General features: G+C 34.0%; 1 protein-coding gene across 1 annotated transcript; it reads left to right on the forward strand.

Moving 5' to 3' along the window:
* Positions 1-722: 722 nt before the first annotated feature.
* Positions 723-19,740, forward strand: LOC121413081. Its single transcript, XM_041605844.1, has 10 exons — positions 723-809; positions 6,058-6,240; positions 7,490-7,678; positions 10,304-10,486; positions 13,842-14,009; positions 14,676-14,840; positions 15,590-15,754; positions 16,488-16,652; positions 18,430-18,800; positions 19,554-19,740. Exons 1-10 carry the CDS (start codon positions 723-725, stop codon positions 19,738-19,740), a joined length of 1,863 nt encoding a protein of 620 aa, XP_041461778.1.
* The last annotated feature ends 5,962 nt before the right edge of the window (positions 19,741-25,702 follow it).

A 25,702-nucleotide genomic window follows, 5' to 3' on the forward strand; every position in this document is an offset into this window, starting at 1 on the left:
TCCCATTTCTGTGTACGGATTAAGCATGATTTTGTGTCACGCATTGGCACGACTCAAGTCATGCCAGTATGCAAACTAGTCGTGAACTGGCGTGAAGTGTGCGTAAACACGTCGTGACTGCGTATCATGTCGGGACGAGAAGTTTGAAATGTTTCAAAATTTTGGTCATGACAAAATTTAGCGACCGGGTCGTTAACTATGCGCAAACTGTTCGTGAACTCGTCTTGAACTCGTCGGGACGATGCGGGAGGATGCGTGCCAGTGCGCGCCATGCCACGACTGTCACGAATAGTTCACGAACAGCTCACGTCGTTTTCACGAATAGTTCAGCACGACACCGTCCGAATTGTGCAAACTCGTCGTGCCAATGCGGGAAGTGCGTAAACTATGCGCAAACTATGCGTGAACTCATCGTGCCAGTTCGTGTCAATATGGACACTGACGGGAACGCATTCGTGAACTATTCGTGAACTCGTCGTGAACTTGTCGTGAAATATGCGTGAACTAGTCTTAAATTGTGCGGGAGCCTCCCAGTTCGTGCCCCCAAAAGGGCACGACTTGCCACGACAAAATCGTGGCCAAAAGTCGTGCAAGTGTCAGCCTGGCTTAACCTTGATTTCATCTTTATGTTACTATTAAATCAGATTGAGATTTTTCATGTGGAGTGTTATCTCAGTCAACTTCCGTCTGCATCACGTGATTTCGCTCAGTTTATCAGTAAGATGAATCATCTGAAGAACCTCACACTTCGTGGTCAGTATCATAATGACTTCTATTCAACATCATCGTCAATGGCATCAACTACGAAGGTAATGTCTGTTAGGAGGTTTTTACATGTATAACCATACAAGTTCTGAATTTTGTTCATGCTCCTTATTCTGTTGCCATTAATTTGTCCATTGGGGCTATGATGCCTCAATTAAGGCGAAATTGTACATATCTATACTGAATTGTTATTCTTGTTATTCTTATTTGATTATTTAAAAAAATGTTTAGGGTATTCAAGTAGCACACCTCTTATTCCAATTTATTTTAGAGTATTATGCAAGATGTATTCAACAGTAAAATATCAAATCATATTTTGGTTTCATTGGTGATATTGTGTTCAATAAACCATTTGCAATTCTTGAAATTAAATGAATAAATATATTAATAAAAACCTAACAACCTTTTAAAGCTCGTGGATAGTGTTGGTAAAGGATACAAAAAAATCCGCTTGAATGGATCTTTTCCATTGAATAACAATTGCTGATAACAGTTCAATGAGAAATTGACAGAATTTTTTCTTGGAAATATTAAAATTTCAAATAAACACTGAGAAATGAAATCATTTTCCTCGCTGAATTCAAACAGCATTTTGCTGAATTTACGAACACTCGCATAGCGCCCACTACCGTCCACGACTGATTATTTCGTCGATCGCTGGCCATTCCACTTTTACCAACCCAAAATATCCCTGCGAGCGTAGTCTGCTGATTCCGTGTATACGCTCGTCAATCGTTGTTAAAAAAAACTTTAAAAATTAAAAATTACCATAGGATTGCGATTTTTTGCGTGGTCATGCCACCCCCCCCCCTTTGAAAACCATTCCGTGGCCCCTGTAACAGTCAGCTTTATTCTTATTAACCAACATAAATGTTAAATCCTATAATCCCCTATTAAATAGTGCGAGCGTAAAGCGATCGAGAGCTAATTTTTTTTGGAAACTCACTCGACACTCCGTTTTGATGACGATCAGCCATGCATTCAATCTTTTGTTCACCATGCGATAGCTTCTGTGGGAAACTGGTGAAAACACGTTTATCTGATGAAATTATGGAAATACAAGCATTATTTCAAATGACCAGTACTTTTTTATTTCTTGACCATTTTCTGTAATCGAGGTATCACATTTAAGAGCAGATATTGAACTCTTCAAAAATGTGGTTTTCTTTTTGAAATCCAGATACCCCCGCTAAATGAGTTTTTGGTATCCTTTCTTCAAATTGTTTTTGCTCACTCACGCGTGAATGAGAAATAACAAAAGTAATATCAGATAAAAGAGGAGATTCTAAGTTTTAAGTTGGAAAGTCAGTTGTCTATTCTATTTATGGTTACGTATTGGTAAATGATCGCTAAATCACGGTTTCGTTTTTTTTCTGGGACGCACTGTATAGCTAAATCAAACTTAGACAAAGAACACAATTTGATTATATAACCAGACCGGGAATAACTAAGATTGCATTATATTTGATGAAACAGTTTGAGGCATGTCTTCAATGAATATGCAAACAATCTTGATAAAAACGCTCATTTCAAATCTCCACTTAACATTTTTCATTGTTTGAAACTACATTTATCAAACTACTGTGAACCGCGAACGAACAAAATTTCATTTGTGTACAGATCTGATTTAATTGTGAGATAAATACTATTGCAACTGATTTTGTTGCAAGTGAGACATATACAACATTCAGGTGCTTTGGTTTGTTTGTTGTTTTTAGTCTCTTTCCACAACTTTCTTCATTTTTCTGGTCCAATCCTCTCTCTGTTTGTTATATCTATATCTCTTTTTAATTACCCTTTACCTTTACTCACATTTTCTCTGTCTGTCTCCCATTGCCGTCTTGATCATTTCCCATCTCTTCTTTTCTAATACTTTCCATTAATATGTACAATGTGCCTCTTTCTAGTGGCTATATGTGCGTGCTTAACATTACAATGTTTAAAACAATGTATTATTTTTTCAACAATTTATTTCCTTTTTTGTTATGATAAAAATGTTTGTAATTGCATTCAATTTATATCATTTCATATTTGGATTGTAAGTTTTATTCTGTTATCGTAATTTGGTTACATGTATTTTTTATTCAGCCTTTGGCTGCGAGGCATGTTTAATAAACCATTTTTGTTATTGAATTAGATCCACATGTTTCAATTCTGAATTGATTGGATATCATGTTATGTCAAAGGAAAGCTGGGAACTGAAGTCATCAGCACACCTATTGCATACTCTCTTTACTCATCTTTCCTCTCTTTAGCTCCCTTTGTCGTCTATATCCTTTTCCATCTCAACTTTTCTTATGCTTTCCATTTATGTACAATATGCCACTTTGTAGTGGTTAAAGTGTGCGTTATTAACATTTACAATGTTAAAACAATGTATAATTTGTTTTTATTTTCAACAATTTATTTCCTTTTATTATAATAAGTAGTACTAGTAATTGTATTGGATTTATATTATTTAATGTTTGTGTAAGTATTATTCTGTCATTGTAAATTGGACACATGTTTTTTTATTCCACCTTTGGCTGCGAGGCAAGTTTAATAAACCATTTTTGAATTGAATCCACATGTTTCAATTTTGAATTGATTAGGTATCATGTTATGTCGAAGGAAAGCTGGGAATTGAAGTCATCAGCACAACTATTGCATACTGCATTCATGGCAGCGTGCTTTTGACCGTTTTCACAAAATAAAGCTTAATTATGAATTTCAACCATATTTCTTTTTATTAATAAGATATAAATGGCAAATTTACAGCCTTCGATTGCATAAGCAAATACAGCATAAGTAAACAATAATTTTCCTTTCATTTATAGTGGGTAGAGGCTTTAGAGCAAATTACTGTGATTTTCATAACATTATATGAACGACCAAGAGTTATTTCCAATGATTCGATGATCCATGTTTGGTCTTTAATCGAATGTAGAATAGAGTTCAATGGTTTAGTCAGACCCTTGTTCGATGACGTATTTCTTATTTCAAAATAATGTCACTATTATTCCAGATTGAGAGTCTTGATATCAATGACATTAAACTCAGTCAACGTCAGTCTGCATCATGTGATCTCGCTCAGTTCATTTGTAAGATGCTTCATCTCAGGGAAGTTCATCTCGGTGATGCTTACAGAAAGATCAGTCCCTCGCTTCATGACGAGTTCTATTCAACGTTATCATCCTTGGCATCGTATTTTTTTTTCAGCCATTTTCGACTCCCTTTTCGACTCCCTTTTTGGAGCCATCTTCGATTGTTGAACATACTGGACCACTGACTGTCCTTGTAACTTTTCTCAATGTCTTTTTTGACCATTGAAATCATGGTCTAGTCACCAAAATCATTATATCCCATGGGGATATCAAATGAACTATGTCCATTTTAATTATCAACAGCCATTTTAAACTCCATTTTTCGAATCAATTTTGGATTTGTAGACACACCAGACCACTAGATTTCCTTGTAACTTGCTTCAATGTACAATACATATAACCCTTAAAACCCCTGAATAAAATAAAATAATTTAGATTAATTGTGGATTTTCAGCCTACGGCAGCATTTCGGGTGCCATCTTGGATTTGTCTGGTACACTGGAGGGCCTATTATTCATTCTACCCTAAATCAATGTTTTACCCCCAGACCATGGAATATGAACCGAAATAGGATTCTAGGTTGGATAATGTGTCAGTTGTATCCATTTTCAGTGAATGGCGGCCATCCTGGACGCCATCTTGTACAACTAACCACTATCTCGGATGCGGATTTTGGTAGATTTTTAGTATATTATTCCTGAGGTCGAATAGTACAGAACACCGTTGAAAAATTATTTGTTGCAATTTGTTCCGGGTAAGGGCGCGTTGGGTCGTATATTGACCCGTCTACATGTTAAACAGAAAAAAACAGAAATCATGTAATACCATTTAAGGCACTTGCCAGTTTAAAACGAAACTCGAATTTCAATTTCATTTTCTTTTCCCAGAGTGTTTGTCCCATTGAAGACACCGATGGGAAATAAAATCGAGTCGAAATTAAAAAAAAAAACGCCAGAAATCCAAAACCCAAGCGATTTCGCGCGCGACCCTTGTGATTAGTATAAGCCCTTTGAAGTGTTTTGGGCAATAAAACAAGTTAAGTTAAAAATAGTAAAAGATATCTTCAATTCAATTTTTTTCTTCTTCATTATTAAGGTCTACACTTATTCGCCTAACTATTTTAAAGTCTTGTGCAAATAATTTATCACTAACTTTTCAAAGGTAAGTGGTGCTTACTCAAGCCGAAATATTTTGTGACAGTTATATCGTAATTTGCTTAGATGTATCCGTACCAATGTTAAGATGAGGCAAAAATCTTAAGGATATTACAAATGTCTAATTTTACAGGATTTTTTTCTAAGAGTACTTTTTATACGCACTGTATATTTGCAACTAATTTTGTTACAAGAAAGACATATACAGCATCCACGTGATTTTGTTTGCTTTGTTTTTAATCTTTGCCATAATTTTCTTCGTCTTTCTGGCCCAATCTTCTCTCTTTATGTTCTATCTATATGCCCTTTTAATTACCCTTTCACTTTACTCACCTTTTCTCTGTCTGCCTCCCTTTGCCGTCTTTATTATTTCCCATCTCTTCTTTTCTAATAATTTCCATTTATGTCCAATGTGCCTCTTTCTAGTGGTTATAATTAAATGTGCGTACTTAACATTAAAATATTTAATACAATGTATGATTTTTTTTCAACAATTTATTTCCTTGTGTTATGATAAAAATGCTAGTAATTGCATTCAATTTATATCATTTCATGTTTGTACTGTAAGTATTATTCTGTCATTGTAAATTGGACACATGCTTTTTATTCAGCCTTTGGATGCGGAGCAAGTTTAATAAACCATTGTTTGAATTGATTAGATATCTTGTTGTGTCAAAGGAAAGCTGGGAACTGAAGTCATCACATCAACTATTGCATACTGCATTTATGGCAGCCTGCTTGGCTGCTTTACTTATGAAATTCAACCATATTTCTTTTTATCAATAAGAATAAAGAGCAAAATAACAGCCTTCGATTACACCAGCAAATATAGCATGATTAAAAAAAATCCCTTTCATTTATCATATAGTTGTTAGAGGCTTTAGGGCAAATTGATGTGATTTTCATAACATTATGTGAACGACCAAGAGTAATTTTCAATGATTCGATAATCCATGTTTGTTCTTTAATCGAATGTAGAATAGAGTACAATAAAATTATTCAGATCCTTGTTGATAACGTATTTTTATTTCAACACTATGTCACTATTATTCCAGATTGAGCATCTTGATATCGAGTACATTGATCTCAGTCAACGTCAGTCTGCATCACGTGATCTGGCTCAGTTCATTTGTAACCTGCCTAATCTCAGGGAACTTCGTCTCGGTGATAAAGACGCCAGTCCCTCGCTTCATGACAAGTTCTATTCAACGTTATCATCCTTAGCATCGTCTGCAAAGGTATATTTTCAGTTTCTTATTTTCGTTCTCTTCGTGTTTCATAGCATTTTTTTAGTGCAGTATGAAGTGATAAAGACATTCACTTTCTCAAACTGTTATATACTAGAGGAAAGATGTATCATTATGATTTGAACATTGTGTATGGGCATAAAGCGTTTGACCAAATTTGTATTATTTTATTATTCTGTATTTTCCCAGCGTGTTTGTCCCATAGAAGACACTGAATCTTTTTCGACAGTTATATCGTTATTTGCTTAAATGTATCTTTACCAATGTTAAGATGTTGTTTGAAGGTTTGCATGGTGGCATGTACAATTGCTGATGTGGTTTACGGTACACCATGTGGAGTGTTATAGAAGTAGTGGATAGAAGAAGAGAGGAAGTGGATAGGCGAGAAAGTGGAGATTTGAGAATAGAGTATTCTTTCTTGAGAATAGTCCTGAAAAGGACTGTAAACCAGAAGGAATGTTGAGTGAGAACAGCTTGAGTAGTAGAGCTGATGAGGAGATGCTGGCTCCTGAAGACGGACAGTCAACCTGTCCGAAACGTCGAGTCTCTCTACTACTCATCATCTCTACTCGCCGACGCAAGCCAGCATCTCCTCATCAGCTCTACTACTCAAGCTGTTCTCACTCAACATTCCTTCTGGTTTACAGTCCTTTTCAGGACTATTCTCAAGAAAGAATACTCTATTCTCAAATCTCCACTTTCTCGCCTATCCACTTCCTCTCTTCTATCCACTGCTTCTATAACACTCCACATGGTGTACCGTAAACCACATCAGCAATGTTAAGATGTGGAAAAATCTTCCGAATATTACAAATGTGTGATTTTACAGGATTTGTTTCCAAGTGTAAACTTTTTTGATACGCACTGTATACTTGCAACTTATTTTGTTACAAGAAAGACTTATACAGTCTCCGCGTGCTTTTATTTGTTTTTGTTTTTAATATTTGCTAAAATTTCTTCATCTCTCTGGCCCAATCTTCTCTCTGTATTTTTTTTTATCTATATCCTCTTTTGATGACCCTTTTCCCTTTACTCACCTTTCTCTGTCTACCTCCCATTGCCGTCTTTATCATTTCCCATGTCTTCTTTTCTAATGCTTTTCATTTATTTACAATGTACCTATTTATAGTGGTTATAATTAATTGTTCTTTAATCAAATGTAGAATAGAGTTCAATGGTTTAGTCAGACCCTTGTTTGATGACGTATTTTCATTTCAACATTATGCCACGATTATTGCAGATTGAGCGTCTTAATATCAAGTACATTGATCTCAGTCAACGTCAGTCTACATCACGTGATCTGGCTCAGTTCATTTGTAAGATGCCTCATATCAGGGAACTTCATCTCGGGGATAGATATGAAACCACCAGTCCCTCACTTCATGAAGAGTTCTATTCAACGTTATCATCCTTAGCATCGTCTGCCAAGGTATATTTTCAGTTTCTTAGTTTCGTTCTCTTCATGTTTTATAGCATTTTCTTCCAATTAGTGCATTATGAAGTGATGAGGATATTCACATTCTCAAACTGAAATTTGTCTAATGTTTTATACCAGAGGAATGATATATTATTATAGTTTCATCATTGTGTAAAGGCATAAAGCGTTTTGCCCAATTTGTATTATTTTTGTTATTCTGTTGAACATTCTTTTCTATTACCATGATTTCATTTTAACAGTTTGAAATTTTAATTTCAATCCGGTAGTTATTCCAGGAAACCGAGATAAGCAGACTTTGCTTCAAAGTTGATTTCCTTTTCTTTTTGTCTCACCTACTTTTTTCGATGGCGGCGGCGTCAATACCAAGTCTTAACCTGAGGTTAAGTTTTTTTGAATGACAGCATAACTTAGAAAATATATAGATTTAGTTCATGAAACTTATACATAAGGTTAATCAAGTATCACTGAACATCATGCATGGGTTTCACGCCACATGATCAAGGCCACAGGTCATTTAGGGTCAATGAACTTTGGCCAAATTTGGGCTATCTGTTGAATTACCATAACTGAAAATTTATGGATCTGATTCATGAAACTTAGAAATAATAATAATCAAGTATCACTGAACATCCCGTGCGAGTTTCAGGTCACATGATTAAGGTCAAAGGTCATTTAAGGTCGATGAACTTTGGCCACGTTAGAGGTATCTGTTGAATTGCCATCATATCTCTATAAGTGTATTGGTCAACTTTATAAAACGTGGAAATAAGAGTAACCAATTATCACTGAACATCTTGTGTGAGTTATAGTAGTTATCAAAAATCAGCACTGCTGCTATATGAAATCGCGTGATGCAGGTGAGACGGCCAGATGCATTCCACTTGTTTGTTCTTTATATTTTACTTAAGTTTGTATTTCAATTTGTTTTTGAATTGAAATAGCAGCAAAATGAATTCAATCAATCCATAATGATATTCTTGATTTCTCCTTCTTATAGTCCTTATAGTCACACACTCCAGTCCGCTAATTATACTCAATCCCTCTTTCATGGGACGTACTGTACTTTACATTTTCTCTCCTGAATGATTAAAGACCGTTATAATTTCTATTTCAGATTTGTCATACATGTAGGTCAGGAGAGGTTCATTTGATTTTTTATTGAAATGAACCATTATTTGTTAGTCTTTTCCCTTGTTCACAAGTACGTAAATAATAATAGAACAAATAACGACAGACGCGTCCGTCTAGTAATGTACACAATGTCTAAAATATTACGTTCAAATGATAAACTATGAACCTGTAGGTGCCATTCGAATGTTAATTGTTTCATCAAATATATTCGGAGGCTGTTTCTTCTAATTTAAAACAAGCAATTTGAATATCCTTGTACCTTCGAATTCAATCGAAATTTAAATGAATATGACATATAACCTAAGTGGCTCACAATAAAGGTAACCTGTATGTTCTATTCCTTTATTAAGGCCTTGTTTCATGCTGAACGCAATATAATTTGAATTGATAAAGCAAACTCAGAGAAATAACATGTTGATAATTTGATCTAAACTACATGGAATAAGGAAGATTGCTTTACATTTGGTAAAGCAGTTTAATACATGTATTCGTGAATATGCAATGACCATGATGAAGACGCTTATGATGACATTTCAATATCATTTTTATATTGTATGAAATTACATTAATTCAAGCATTGTCAACAGTGAATGAACAAAAATAAGATTTTTATTACAACACTGTTGTATTTTTCCGACTGGTTTCGTTGCAAGTGAGACATACCATATCCAAATGTTTAATTCTGTATTGATAGGATTTCATATCGAAACAAAAGAAAGCCGGGAACTGAAATCATCAGCACAACAATTGCATACTGTTTTCATGACAGCGTAATTGACTGTTTTCGCAAAATAATAATTATTGAAATTCAATGATTAAATTATACATCAGATATTGCCGGAATTTACAGTTTTTGGTCGTTGAATTTAACATTACTTAGATATAATTATTTCACCCCGGGGTACCATTTAAACTGCAAGGATATATATTTACACTGGCAAAGTCATAGAGAAGATGAGACAAAGGTAGAAAGGATGGTATCTTAATAGTTTCCAGCTGATATAGAAATATGAATATAAATATATTGAAAAACATCAGCGATTTGTAAGAAGGCAGTATACAGGCCGACATATCCATTATTTTTTTTACGAGATGAAATGACTTTGATGTCTTTTTCAATGTCTTTTTAGAAATTTCAAATGTTGCATAACGAATACATAATACCCGGATCACCATGCCTATTTAATGAATGATGAATCTTCACGTAACACCGACCAGGTTTTTTCATTAAAGGAAATATGGCAAATTAACAGCCTTTGATTAGATAAACATTATCATGATTAAGAATAATTATATTTCCATTCATCGTTGTTAGAGCTAATTACTGTGATTTTCATAACATTATGTGATCGACGAAGAGTAATTCACAATAAGTCGATGATCCAGGTTTGTTCATTTAACCGAATGTAGAATAGAGTTCAATGGTTCAATTAGACCCTTGTTGATGACGTATTTTTTTTCAACATTATGTCACTATTATTCCAGATTGAGTGTCTTGACATCAATTACACTGATCTCAGTCAACGTCGGTCTGCATCGCGTGATCTGGCTCAGTTCATTTGTAAGATGCCCCATCTCAGGGAACTTTGTCTAGGTGATGAATACTACAGACCCACATTTCATGACGAGTTCTATTCAACGTTATCATCCTTGGCATCGTCTGCAAAGGTATATTTTCAGTTTCTTATTTTCTTCCAATTATTGCAGTATGAAGTGATAAGGATATTCAATTTCTTCAACTCAAATTTGTCAAATGTTATATACCAGAGGAACGATATGTAGTTCGAACATTGTGTATAGACATAACGCGCTTGGCCCAGTTTGTATTATTATATTATTCTGTTAAACATTCTTAATTATTATCATAAGTTCATTATAATCCGCTATTCCAGGGAACCGAAATGAGCAGACATAATTGCTTCAAAGTGGATTCCCTTTTCTTTTATATTTTACTTAACTTCGTATTGTAGTTTGCGTTTGAATTGAAAGAGAAGTAGAATAAATTCAGTCAATATATCAATCAATCATGATAATCTTAATTTCACCATCTTATAGTGACATAACCCAGCCTGCAACAAAAAAGGGCTTTCCTTCCCCAGCCCAAGAAGCATTCAACGTTAGCCTATTGTCTGCGGTTGTGTGTGTGTTTGTGGAGGGGAGGGATGCTTGTTTCCAACCAGGGGCTGAAATCTCTCCCAAAAGGTAGGGGGGGACAAGGGTCTGGAAAATTTGACAAGCAAAAAAAAAAAAGAAAAGGCTATTACCTAAAATTTAAGGTCATTTCGACGAAAATGTATTTGACAAGCAAGCAAAAAAAGGACATCTCGTCTCAAAACGCACGTTTTATTCCCATTTTGAGTGATATATTTCTTAGCCTCACCAAAGACCAAAAATAGTAGGGGGACATTTGATATTGTGTCCCCCTACTATTTTGAGTAGAGGGGACACGTCCCCCCTGTCCCCCTGGATTTCCGCCCATGTTTCCAACCATCCGTTGAATAGGTAAAAATCAAGCATGTTTTTATCCAACCTTTTCTTAACCTTGCGTTAATCATATTTTACGCTTTTGGTCTCATATGGAAGGGGAAAAGATGGCTGATCGATGTATTATTTGTTTTTCCAAAATAGTAAAAGCCAGAAAAACTGACTAAAAATTGCAAATTTTTCTCGTGCAAATTAGATTCGTAGCACCATTTTAATAATAATAATAATAATAATAGGCATTTATATAGAGCCATCTATCTAGAAATATTCTATTCCAAGGCGCGTTGTTATTATTATTACCCCGGCTTTAGCTCGAGCTGCCTCTCAGCGCTCATGCATTCAAGGAATTAATCCTGCCGGGTTTTTTCCATTGTTTTAATTCAGTCATGCATGCGTTATATAAATGTTGAGGTATTAAATAAAAGAATTGAAGCCTAATTATTTTTCCATTAATTTTATGAGGAAAAGTTACGATTCTAATGGCAAAAAATACATTTATTCCGGTGTCCCTATTTTCGGTGACGCAATGTATTTACATTTTCCTTTTTGAATGATATTAGACCATTAACATTTTTATTTTAGGTTTGTCAAAGGTCAGGAGGTAGGGGTTTATTTGATTTTTTTTATTGAAATGAACCATTACTTGTTAGTCTTTTCCCCTGTTGACAAGTACGTATATAATAGAAACAAACGATGAAAGAACAAATAACGACAGACGCGTCAGTCTGGTAATGTACGTGATGTCTAAAATATTACGTTTAAATAATCTTTAGCATTATCTGAAAGGTATATTTTTGCCTCTTTAAACCTATTTTACCTTATAATTATTGAAGCGTCTAGGGATAAGCATATAATCACGATCGCCTTGGTTTCGTTTTAATCATGATAATCTTGATTTAAAGCTTTCTTTTTTGTGTGTGTTTTGAAAAAAAATCTAGTTACATTTTGCAAGGTTTATGAAAAAGGCAATTTGTCATTTCAAAGTTAATATACAGCCATCAAGATGCATACAATATTCGAAATGACAAACATTAGTCCAGTCTTTTATTCTGTAAAAAACAGCAAATATTTGATTAGTGCTATCGATGTAAAAAAAACAATAATAATTAAAAACGATCGGGAAAAAATATTTCTTTTAACACATTCTCTACATTACCAATATGAACCAAAATTTGTATAGGGTAAAAAGCTCATTTCATTTGAATTGTTCATGAGCACGGAAGATGAACACAAAATTCGTTTTTTTTTCTCTCTGGTTCGTTTCTTTCCATTTGTTTCAATGAAACTTTACATGTATATGCATTCGTATCTCATGAAATTATGATGTTGTCTAATTATCTTTTGCATAAGGATTTGTAATGAATGTACCTCAGACAATGGCCCAAGAATTGAAACTTGCGTCTACTGTTCAGTCAAAACTTTTATTTCTTAGAGTTTATATCAATTTGCCACTATGCTTTATTTCTGTGAAATAAAACATAATGTGATAAACACATCCAGAACTGAAGTTGCTTAAGTTAATAGACTCATCCAACATTAACGATAGTCTGTAGTATGAAAATCATTAATTTCAGTATGATTTTGATGTGGTATTTTTCATGGCGTACAAAATGAAGATTGTTAGATTTATGCTTTAAATGAAACAAGCATCTTGAGCACAGAACCCGTCTACATAATGATGAATAAATTGATAGGTATTTATATAGCGCCATCTACCAAGACGTAATCTAATCCGAGGCGCACTGCTAATTATTATTATTACTCGACTTTAGCTATAGCTGCCTTTCAGCGCTCAGTGCGTTTGAGAAAATTAATTCTGCCGTGTATCCATTAATGTTCCTCACTTGGGTTGGGTGCAGCACAGCTTCGATAAATTGCTTGCTGAAGGACATTACGCCATGGCTGGAAATCGAACTCACGATCCTCTGTTTCAAGACTAATACACTGGGCAACAATGCTCTACATATCAATTATTAGTACTTAAAATCCAACTTTATTATTCATTGTTTCTTACGTTATTCGAATTCAATATAGTTATTATGATAGTTTTATTCATCAGTTAAGATAGCAAATCATGTTTTGGTTCCATTGGTGCTATTGTGTTCAATAAACCACTGCAGTTCTTGAAATTAATTTAATAAATCTATTTATCAAAACCTAAAATCCTTTTAAAAGCATTTTAAATGTTAGTAATTCATGAACCCTCCAAGTTATTGTGCTATAACCAAACATGTGTTTCATCTGACTAAAAGGACTATATATTTTACCCTTTTTTATTGTGTATTTTCTTTCAGTTAATAATCGGGCCGATACTATCAAAAACACGGAGTGTGGTATGTTAGCAGATATGCAAAACGCGATTTCGATGAAGATTTTATATTATGATATCTTTTTGTATTACCATGATTACAGCCATACTAGATTGGTGTATTGTTTCCTGGATGATATTCATGATAAATTTGATTTTTATAGTCACCTTTCTGTGTACAGATTAATGTAAAGTATCCTTGATTTCATCTTTATGTTACTATTATATCAGATTGAGATTCTTGATCTCAGAGAGATTCTCACTAAACGTCCATCTGCATCACGTGATTTCGCTCAGTTCATCTGTAAGATGAATCATCTGAAAAACCTCACACTCAACTACGGTCAGTATCATGATGACTTCTACTCAACAGCATCGTCGATGGCATCAACTTCAAAGGTAATATATGTTAAGAGGTTTTTACATGTAAAAAATAGCACTTACAAGCAAACCATACAAGTTCTGATTTTTATTCATGCTCCTCATTCGGCTGCCATTAATTTGTCTAATGGGCCTATGATGCCTCATATAAGGTGAAATTGTACATATCTTTACTGAATCGTTATTCTTGTAAATATCATATCAAATCAGATATCAAATCATGTTTTGGTTTCATTGGTGCTTTTGTGATCAATAAACTACTTGCAATTCTTGAAATTAAATGAATAAATCTATTTATCAAAACCTAAAATCATTTGTAAACATTTTGAATGTTATTAACTCATAAACCCACCAAGTTATTGTGCTATAACCAAACATTTGTTTCATCTGACTAAAAGGACTATATCTTTCACCTTAAGTATTTGTGTATTTTCAGTTAATAATCGGGCCGATACTTTCGTAAATACGAAGTGTGGTATGTACATGTATGATATGCAAAACGCGATTTCGATGAAGATTTTATATTATGATATCTTTTTGTATTACCATGATTACAGCAATACTAGATTGGTGTGTTGTTTATTGCATTGTATTCATGTTAAATTTGATTGTTATATTCCCATTTCTGTGTACGGATTAATGTACAGTAATCTTGATTTCATCTTTATGTTAATATTATATCAGATTGAGGTTCTTCATCACTATGAGAATCTCAGTAAACGTCCGTCTGCATCACGTGATTTCGCTCAGTTCATCTGTGAGATGAATCATCTGAATAACCTCACACTCTACGGTCAGTATCATGATGACTTCTACTCAACATCATCATCGATGGCATCATCTGCAAAGGTAATATATGTTAGGAGGTTTTTTTACGTGTAAAAAAATAGCACTTACAAGTAAACCATACAGGTTATGATTTTTATTCATGCTCCTCATTATGTTGCCATTAATTTATCTAATGGGGCTATGATGCCTCATATAAAGCGAAATGGTACATATCTATATATATTGCACTGTTATCCTTAAATCTTACATGATTCTTTCAAATATGTTTAGGGTTTCTAAGTAGCACACTTATTCCAATTCATTATAGAGTATCATGAAAATTTTATTCAACAGTTAGATATCAAATCATGTTTTGGTTTCATTGGTGCTTTTGTGGTCAATAAACTACTTGCAATTCTTGAAATTAAATGAATAAATATATTTATCAAAACCTAAAATCATTTGTAAATCATTTTGAATGTTATTAACTCATAAACCCACTAAGTTATTGTGCTATAACCAAACATTTGTTTCATCTGACTAAAAGGACTATATATTTCACCTTAAGTATTTATTGTGTATTTTCAGTTAATAATCGGGCCGATACTTTCATAAATACGGAGTGTGGTATGTTAGCAGATATGCAAAACGCGATTTCGATTAAGATTTTATATTTTATCTTTTTGTATAACTATGATTACAGTCATGCTAGATTGGCGTGTTGTTTCCTGGATGATATTCATGATAAATTTGATTTTTATATTCACATTTCTGTCTACCGATTAATGTACTGTAACCTTGATTTCATCTTTATGTTACTATTATATCAGATTGAGATTCTTCATCACGAGAATGATCTCAGTGAACGTCCGTCTGCATCACGTGATCTCGCTCAGTTCATCTGTAAGATGAATCATCTGAAGAACCTCACACTCTACGATGGGTATCATGATGACTTCTACTCAACATCATCGTCGATGGCATCAACTACCAAGGTAATATATGTTAGGAGGTTTTTACATGTAAAAAAGTCGCACTTACAAGCATACCATACAAGTTCTGATTTTTGTTCATGCTCCTCTTTCTGTTGGCATTAATTTGTCTAATGGGGCTATGATGCCTCATATAAGGTGAAACTGTACATATCTGTACTGAATTGTTATTATTGTAAATCCTATTTTATTACCTTCAAATATGTTATGGGTATTCAAGTATCACACCTCTTATTACGAATTATTATAAAGTATCATGAAAATTTTATTCAGCAGTTAAAATATCAAATCATATTTTGGTTTCATTTGTGCTATTTTATTCAATAAACCACTTGCAATTCTAGAAATTAAACGAATAAATCTATTCATAAAAACCTAAAACCTCTTCAAATATGTTTTTAATGTTAGTAACTCATTAACCCACCAAGTTATTGTGCTTTAACGAAACATTTGTTTCATGTGACTAAAAGGACTATATATTTCACCTTAACTTTTTCGGGGCGAATACTTTAAAAAAATACGAAGTGTGGTAAGTTATCAGACATTCAAAACGCTATTTTGATTGTGATTTTCTGTTATGATATAATTTGTTTATTACCATTATTACAGCCATACTAGATTGGTGTGTTGTTTCGTGGATGATATTCATTATGAATTTGATTTTAATATTACAATTTCTGTGTACGGATTATTGTATTGTAACCTTGATTTCATCTTCATGTTACTATTATATCAGATTGAGATTCTTCATCACAATGAGAATCTCAGTGAACGTCCGTCTGCATCACGTGATTTCGCTCAGTTCATCTGTAAGATGAATCATCTGAAGAACCTCACACTCTACGGTCAGTATCATGATGACTTCTACTCAACAGCATCGTCGATGGCATCAACTACAAAGGTGATAAATGTAGGAGGTTTTTACACGTACGAAACTAGGACTTACAAACAAGCCATACAAGTTCTGATTTTTGTTCATGCTCCTCATTCTGTTGCCATTAATTTGTCTAATGGGGCTATGATGCCTCATATAAAGCGAAATTGTACATATCTTTACTGAATTGTTATTCTTGTAAATCTTATTTGATTCTTTCAAATATGTTTAGGTATTCAAGTAGCACATATCTTATTCAAATTCATTAAAGAGTATTATGAACAATTTATTCAATAGTTAAAATATCAAATCATGTACTGGTTTCATTGGTGCTATTGTGTCCAATAATCCACTTGTAATGAATAAATCTATTTATCTAAACCTAACAACCTATTAGAAAACATTTTCAATGTTAGTAACTCACAAACCCTACAAGTTAATGTGCTATAACCAAACATTTGTTTCATTTGACTAAAGGGGCTTTATATGTCACCTTAAATTTTTATTTTGCATTTTCAGTTAATAATCTGGCCGATACTACAAAAAACGGAGTGTGGTATGTTAGCAGTTAGGCGTATGCAAAACGCGATTTCCGTTAATATTTTGTATTATGATTTAGTATTACCGTGATTACAGTCATACTAGATTGGTGTGTTGTTTAGTGGATGATATTCATGATGAATTTAATTAATGCTCCCATTTCTGTCTACGGATTAATATACTGTAACCTTGATTTCATCTGCATGTTACTATGGCATCAACTACTAAGGTAATATATGGTATAGGAGGTTTTTACATGTATAGAAAGTAGCACTTAAATGCAAACCATACAAGTTCTTATTTTTGTTCATGCTCCTAATGCTGTTGCCATTAATTTGTCTAATAGGGCTATGACTAAAATAGTTATGAACACATTTTGATTGTCATGCAGATGAGGAAACTGATAAATTCACCCACTTACAATTGTATTTTGATATATTTCTCCTCATGTAAAACATAGTTTGATTTATCTCTAATCAATGTAAATTGCCATTTTTGTAACATCATTGTGCTTTGATGTAGAGTCTCTGTACTGTTAAAATAAAAACATTGTTTAATTAAATCGACAAATTACGAAATGGATAGGGAATTAGGAGCATCGACTATCTCTTTTGCATATTGGTATGCTACGCATAGTGTGTTTTTTGAAAAAAAAATCTATGCCAGCCATAAGTTTCTAATTTAAATCAAATTTTGATGAAATCATCAATGCTATGGTATTTCTTTTATTTGTCTCGTTCTATTTTCTATGGAATTATTGGTTCGCTGTTATTATTCATGAAATAATTTGCAAGACATGTTAGTTTATAAGTGAATTTAGCCTTTAAATTCGAAAGTATGTTCTGAATATGGGGTGCAGGAAAAGTTACTAGGAAACAAACTTAATGCATTTAAAAAAATTATGATTAAAATGTCAATAATACAATCGTAGTAAAGAGAACACTTCATTGATGATTTGTTTTGGATGTTTTTTCTTCTTTAGCGTTTTAGATAATTTCTCCCTCTCTTCATTATCTCCATTGTGTAAATTATATTGTTCATGTTACATTACTTTGTGTATGAATAATTAATCTGTTGTCTTAATTATGTATTTGCACGGCATGTACACAATTTCCATTTATTGACAATGTGTGAATAATTATACTTTCATATACGTATGCTTATATATTGTCAGTCGATGTGGATGGTAATAAATATAATGTTTCCACTAGTATGATGTCTTGTCATCTCTTAGGTTTATTTTTTATTTTTTTATCTATTGTAGGATGACTGCAACACGAGCTCAACTGTGACTGATCTGACTGTTACAGATGAGACACTGAGAGGTTGGCAGGATTGTGGTTCGATGTTTGACAATGTGAAGAGGATCACCATACAGGTACGGGGCACGATCAGATGTGACGTCATCCAGAGGATCCATCTACCAGCAGCGACAGAGCTCACCATTCAAACATATGAGCGTCATTCGGCTTATCTCCACGATGATCCCACTTCACTACCCAATGCACTTCACAAAGTCTCATCTCAGCTTGTCAAGGTCACATTCACAGATCTCAACATCGGTAATAGTGAGGTTAGAGACATCATTCAAGCTTTCAGATCATCGGACGACCTCAAACTTCTGAAGATCGTAAGGTATGATATATTCAGTTTATTTAATACTCCGTTTGGTCATGACGAGCGTTTATCGGTTGATATATAGGTGCACCATTTTCAATTTTTCAAGGTTTGATTCTTTATTGTGGAGAATAGGTATTTCCTGAAATTATAATAAGAACCCCTTTTGGAACTCCGTGACAATGTTAAACATGTACTTTTGAATATAATACATCATGCATATACAGTGCATGTATAACGTAAAATAAATGCTCATCATAGAGCAAAAAAACCGAATATGCGTTATGCTGCTCTTTACCATATAGAGATTAAAGATTATGATACTTTAAAATTCAATCCCTCTTTGGAATGTCTGTCTACAATGTGGAACCCCACGTATTGACATGATTATTATAATGTGACATAGTTTAGATCCTACCAAATGTTTCCATACTTGAATTAGCGTAATGATTTGTTGTCTTACATTTCACTTTATGTTCATGGGCAATGGGCATGCATGGGGTAGTGCGCTTCTGGTTAAGGACGACAATACCTTGCTCTAACATTTTATTTCATTTTGATTTGATTTCATTTGTTGTAAATCTAGTTTCCTTGTAGTTACAATCTAATATCTTATACCTTAAGACTGCAACAATGATTAAACTAATCAGTTTTGTCTCTGCCTTTGCTGGTGTTTTTACTTTTCGTTCCCCAGAGCAGACCCACCAAACACCGGCCTTCCACCATATAAGATACACAAAATCCTTCTTCTCTCCACGTTAATATTATTAGATTCATAAGATGTGGGACTGATGAGAGATTAGATCGTTCTCGTATTGATTCTGATGATGATCATAAGGTAGAGGTAGAGACAGAACATGGCATACCGTTTCAGGTAAGTCATAAGACCTCGTTTTATCAAACAATTCCCCTTTTCAACATATCTAGTTCAAATTTCTTATACAGAGGAATTAGCTAGGTGTCTTTTTTTCTTGTTTGTTTCTCATGTACGAATTTTCTGTCTCCATTTACAATTGGCCATGATATATGGCGAGCATCATTGCTTACTTTTCAGATATACATGTACAACCATATAGTATGCAAAATAAATCTTATCCGTGCATTGTGCTCTTCCATCTTATCTCCTTATGATATATATTAAATATTTTGATAGAAAGTATGCCTTCGAATATTTATAATGAAGCAATAAATGTGTTTTGGGTCGCGTAGTCTTAAGCAGAGAAATCACATTATAAATCTGCATTCGGGGGGGGGGGGGTAGTCAGAAATAACACGAGCTGACTAAAGTTTAGAGCGTTTAAAACAGTTGAAAGTCAGATGATCTCCCATACTTTTTTTTAGACAGGAATACAAATACGAACTGAAAATCAATGGCCAAACAAATACCTGAAATCAGCTACAGAAACCGAACTCTTTCATCCCTGGCATGGCTACCTCTATTTTCTCACTTTATCATGATTATTTAGACATACATGTAGTTGAAATTTTCAGGAACCTAATTATTCAACAAAGAACTTGACCACTTGATCATAATGATAAGGAGACCATCTGATAATGCAAAGTATACATCGTTAGCTTACAATGCGGTACTTGAAAATCGAACATGATTTTGTTTTTCAGTGGGGAAATATATTCATCCTATCACGTTGTGAACCTATTAATGAGTACCTTCTCAGCATGGTACACGCTGATTTACTACACTCACTATGCACACGCTATTTCGAAAATTACCTGTCCTAATAAAGAATCCTCACTCTTCTGACTTTTCCCCCTCTTGTCTCATGTACATATTATTTTCTTATCTTGTCTTGCCCTGTTCTGCCTCTTGTTATGTCTTGTCTTCTATGTTTTGTCATTCCCTCTCTCTTTTTTTTTCTGTGAAATGCGCAATATATCCTTCACAGCGGAGACCTCTTTGTGTGACTAGCTTTGCATTTGGTCAGTGATTTAAAATATGTTTACATTAATCTGATTTCCACCTTTCTGTTCCTTCTTTTTTTTCTTTCCTTTATAATATGTACGCATACATGAATAAGTCCACAATATTTTTTTTTTCATTTCCAAGGAGGATTCACGCTTTAAAAGACTTGCTTTTAGTGGACCTACCCCCCCCCCCCCTCATTTCCATTTATATGCTAAATTGTATTTTTTATGGAAGTAAGAATGTTAATCTGTAACATTGTTTCTGATTTATATTACTTAGCATTATTTTTCGAATGGAAATAGAATAAGGAATTTAATATAGTATCTGGATGAAAAACAGCCCAAGTCTTAATTTTGGCGAAATTGACTTTTATACAGGCCTATGGGAAATTATTCCTTATAAAATGACTAATTTTGTGTATTAATGATGAATCTAAAATCATTTCAGAAATGTCTTAAATAAAGGAGGAAAATCTGATATGAGTGTAAGAAAAGCCCAAGTCCTAGACATGGGCTTTTCTTACATTCATATCATACTGACCTTTCTGATTCCTTTACTACTTACTACAGAATTCTACCAAGTATATGAATGTAAGAATGTTCCAAGTTCACATGATTCATAAAGCGACCCAAGTTCATCAGAGAAAAGAACCCACCCACAATTAACTTGAGCATTAATGTTCCTAAAAAATATACACTTGTGTCATATGCAGTTTTGTCATATATCACATGACACATTTATCATATGATACTTAAATTTGTTTTATGATATTTTGTAATTTCGCCAAATCTAGGCCTACATTAATTGCCCCCCAGAAATATACAGTGCGTCCCAGAAAAAACGAAACCGAGATTTAGCGATCATTTATCATTACTTAATCATAAATAAAATAGACAAATGACCTACCAATTTAAAGCTTAGAATCTCCTCTTTCATCTGATATTACTTAGATTGTTTCTCATTCACGCATGAGTGAGCAAATACAATTTGAAGAAAGGGTATCAAAAACTCATTTGGCGGGGGGTATCTGGGTTTCAAAAAGAAAACCACATTTCTGAAAAATTCAATATCACCTCTTTAATTTGATACCTAAATGACAGAAAATGGTCAAGAAATAACAAAGTTCTGGTCCTTTGAAATAAGGCTTGAATTTCAATAATTTCATAAAATGAAGAGGTTCTCCAGGCTAGCGTTCAAACTCACTTGACACTCCGTTTTGTTGACGATCAGCCATGCGTTAAATCTTTTGTTCACCATGCGAAAACTTCTGTGGGAAACCGGTGAAAACACGTTTATCTCATGAAATTATGGAAATACAAGCCTTATTTCAAATGACCAGAACTTTTTTATTTCTTGACCATTTTCTGTAATTGAGGTACCAAATTAAAGAGCAGATATTGAACTTTTCGGAAATGTGGTTTCATTTTGAAACCCAGATACTCCCCGCCAAATGAGGTTTTGGTATCCTTTCTTCAAATTGTTTTTGCTCACTCATGCGTGAATAAGAAATAATCTAGGTAATATCAGATGAAAGAGGAGATTCTAAGCTTTAGATTGGTAGGTCATTTGTCTATTATATTTATGATTAAGTTATGATAAATGATCGCTAAATCTCGGTTTCGTTTATTCTGGGACGCACTGTATATTAAAAAAAATCAGATTTTCTCGAAATGACGTCCTAAGGACTTGGGCCTGTTTCATATTCATATGCCCAATTGAATCGAATTTAATATAAAGGTCAGGGTTGCAAAATTCCGGGGAATTTTTGTGGTGGAAATTATCCATGGGAATAAACGGGAAATTATTGGGAATTTTAAAGAAATGTCGGGAATTGAAATGAAATAGAAGTTTTCTCATATTTATATACAGGATTTGAAAGGATTACCCTGGCAGATGAAGCTTGATTGTGCTTTCTCAGCAAGTTTATTTAGCCAAATATTATGCTAAGACAGTCAGACAAGGCAGAATTTCAATGAATTTCAAGTAACAATTGATTACTGTATTAATGGCTGAATGCTACGTGCGATGGCATTACATCATGGACCCTGGTAGGGTCCATGATTACATGTACACTGCAAATGCTTTCACAAGGGATATATATATACACTGTTCATGCAATTATGCCTATTGGATATTCTAATTTTTTGCAGATGAGGATAATCATTATTAATGATAATTATAACATTATTGTTAGTAGAATTATTAATATTTTATTACCATTTTTTTATTTATCATTTATTTCTGCATAGCATAAGTCAGAACTTTGTGCTGTTTGTGGCGTTAATTTGATGAGTATAAATACAGATTGCAGGTTCAAGCTTAAAGTTTAATTCAATTCAATTAACCCTCTTAGAACTAAACATTTTGTGCGTTATTTTGAAAATACTGTAGATCAAATATAATGAAACTGATATGAGATTGTCATTTTTAATATCATAAAAGATATTAAATTAATAACAAGTTTCTCATCCCAATCAAGGTCAAAGGTCATTTGAGGTCAACAAACTTAGTGCATGTTTCCCCCCCCCCCCCTTTGTGAAAAATCCTACATCTTGATTGCTTTCAAAGTCAGCCATTGTTGCTATTTCTTGCCCCCCCCCCACTCATTTTTTCGGGGTTGGTAAGGGGCATTTTAAAAATAAATTAGCAATGTAATATTTTTGTTCCTGAACCTGATTTTTTTCCCATTTGAAGACTCAAGCCAGTGCCATTGCCGCTGGTGGGATAAGTATGCTGTGCATACCTAGCCTGCAGGCACACACCATGGATGGAACTTTGATTAACAAGTGGGTATCCATGCAAAGACTAGCACATAAAATCTTGTTGCTTCCTGAGCGAGAGGGCCTTCAGTGCACAAGGCATGAGTAGGCTGCACATTCAGATCCTTAACTCGAGTGAAAGCTTTGCACAGTAGACAAGTGCAAACCCTTCCTCGAGGAAAGTGGTCTGAATATGCAGCCTAAAGTTTCTGCCAGAAGATCCTTTTGTTCAACAAAAAGTTGTATTTGTGCTAGTCTTGTGTGAAGACCCACTTATGGATCAAAGCTTCAATATGGGTCTGTGCGTGCAGACTATATGTAGGGGCGCAATATTTTCTTAACGTGTTTTTATAAAATGGCATCAAAAACTATTGACATTCAAAGAAAAATGAAAAATAGTGTAATGCAAAGTTTTTTTCCATGTGTAATGGATACATGTACTATAATTTACAGTTTGATAAAACATTTATACGTTGGGCAATTTAAAGAATGAAAAATAGTTTTAATACAAATGGAAAATATAATATTCGAGGATATCAATTCATAATTTTTTTTTAAACAGAATTTGTCACTTTTTGTGAAAAAATGAAAATTTCCATGGAAATTGTCCAAAATCTCCGGAAAGATTCCCGCCCTTTGCAACCCTATTACTGTGTAATACCCTCCCCCCCCCTCTTTGAGTAAACGCGCCCTCTCCCTTTCTATTTATTTTTTTTTTCCTCTCCCCTCACTTTCTCCCCAGACTCTATAAAATGCGAATCTCTCTTTGTATTACTCGTTAATAACTCTTTCTCTATTTTCTCATTTTCTTATTTTATTATTAGTCTTATTTATTCCCAATACACAACAACCTCATTAATATGTGTATATTTCTTTCTCTTCTCTCACACACCACTGCACAGTAAGACATTTTGAAGATGAAGTTGCGGCATCAAGGTCATGACGAATCAGACGAGCTTAATATTTAAGGATGGCAGCCAACAAGAAGCCATGAGTTATTTTATTTCGGAGTACCATAATTGGAACAGATTTACTGATAATGAAGATCCCACACCTCAACCATTTGTTCATGTGTCGGTTAAATCATGGACCTATTAGACATTCAACGATATCATTTCTTTGATCGAACGAGATCCGCCGCCCTGATAATGTGCATCTTAATGAGAACATACAGACATTTTGACAATAGCGACTATAGGCGTATCTCATTACTTTCAAAGCACAACTTTACTGGTTTTAGTTATGTTGGCCGATGCCCTGTATTCGACAATGCTTTTCAGTGAACATGCTTTAGATTCGAAGCAGCAAAATTAGGAAGCAGCCGAATTTGTGAATAAATTAAATTATCATTTTATCCGCTGACTTTCGGACGAAGATAATGACCTTAATCAAATTAAGAGATAAACGCTCTCTACATAATATGCGCTATGTATATCTTGAATATCAGGATAAAAAAAGGATTATAAATATTAGGCAATCAATCACAATATTGCATCTCTCTTGAAATATGCATATGGTAAACTAGAACTGTACATTTATTTCTTAGGATTTGAGTGATTTTTCATCTTCTGCGCATGCAGTTTGTGCAATATCGATGCCTTATCACGAACTGCTTCTTCCACCTCAAGGCCGGATTGACGGCGGAACATGGTAGGATGAAATAAGAAAACATATAAACCGAATAAAATTTAGCAACATTGGCCACGGAATGATTTTGTTAAGGGTTGAATGCCCGCCTCTCCCCGGCAGTCCCCGCTCACGCCGACCCTGCGTAATACTCGGGGGGGGGGGATGTAGGCGCATTCTGGTTGTTATGCAAATTAGGAATTAATACAGTAACCGACTCATTTTTATTCCTGTTATGTTTCATTATAAAGTATTCCTATATGTTATTTGCCATTGTTACAATCTGTGGTGATTCAGTGACAATTGATTTCCTTATGTAAAAAAAAAACATACATTGGATAATAGAATTAAAAAAGAATTATAACTGTTTTGTGGAAATAAGCGAGACTCTTTAAAAGGTGTGTAATTTATTAAAGTTTTTTAGCTTACTGAAGCGATGACGTCGGTTGCCATGCTGCCATGGCGGCCTGGTTCTAAACAAGTGAACCCGGAAGTATTGCGAACTGCTCATATCACAAAGCACGTGTTTCTCAGGAAAAGAAGGTTGCTATCGGAATTTCATCGCTTGCAACCTCACAATAATGGTAACAACCAGGGACAAACACATCATC

The sequence above is a fragment of the Lytechinus variegatus genome, chromosome 4 (genome assembly GCF_018143015.1).
Source record: "Lytechinus variegatus isolate NC3 chromosome 4, Lvar_3.0, whole genome shotgun sequence".
Classification (NCBI taxonomy): Eukaryota; Metazoa; Echinodermata; class Echinoidea; order Temnopleuroida; family Toxopneustidae; genus Lytechinus; species Lytechinus variegatus.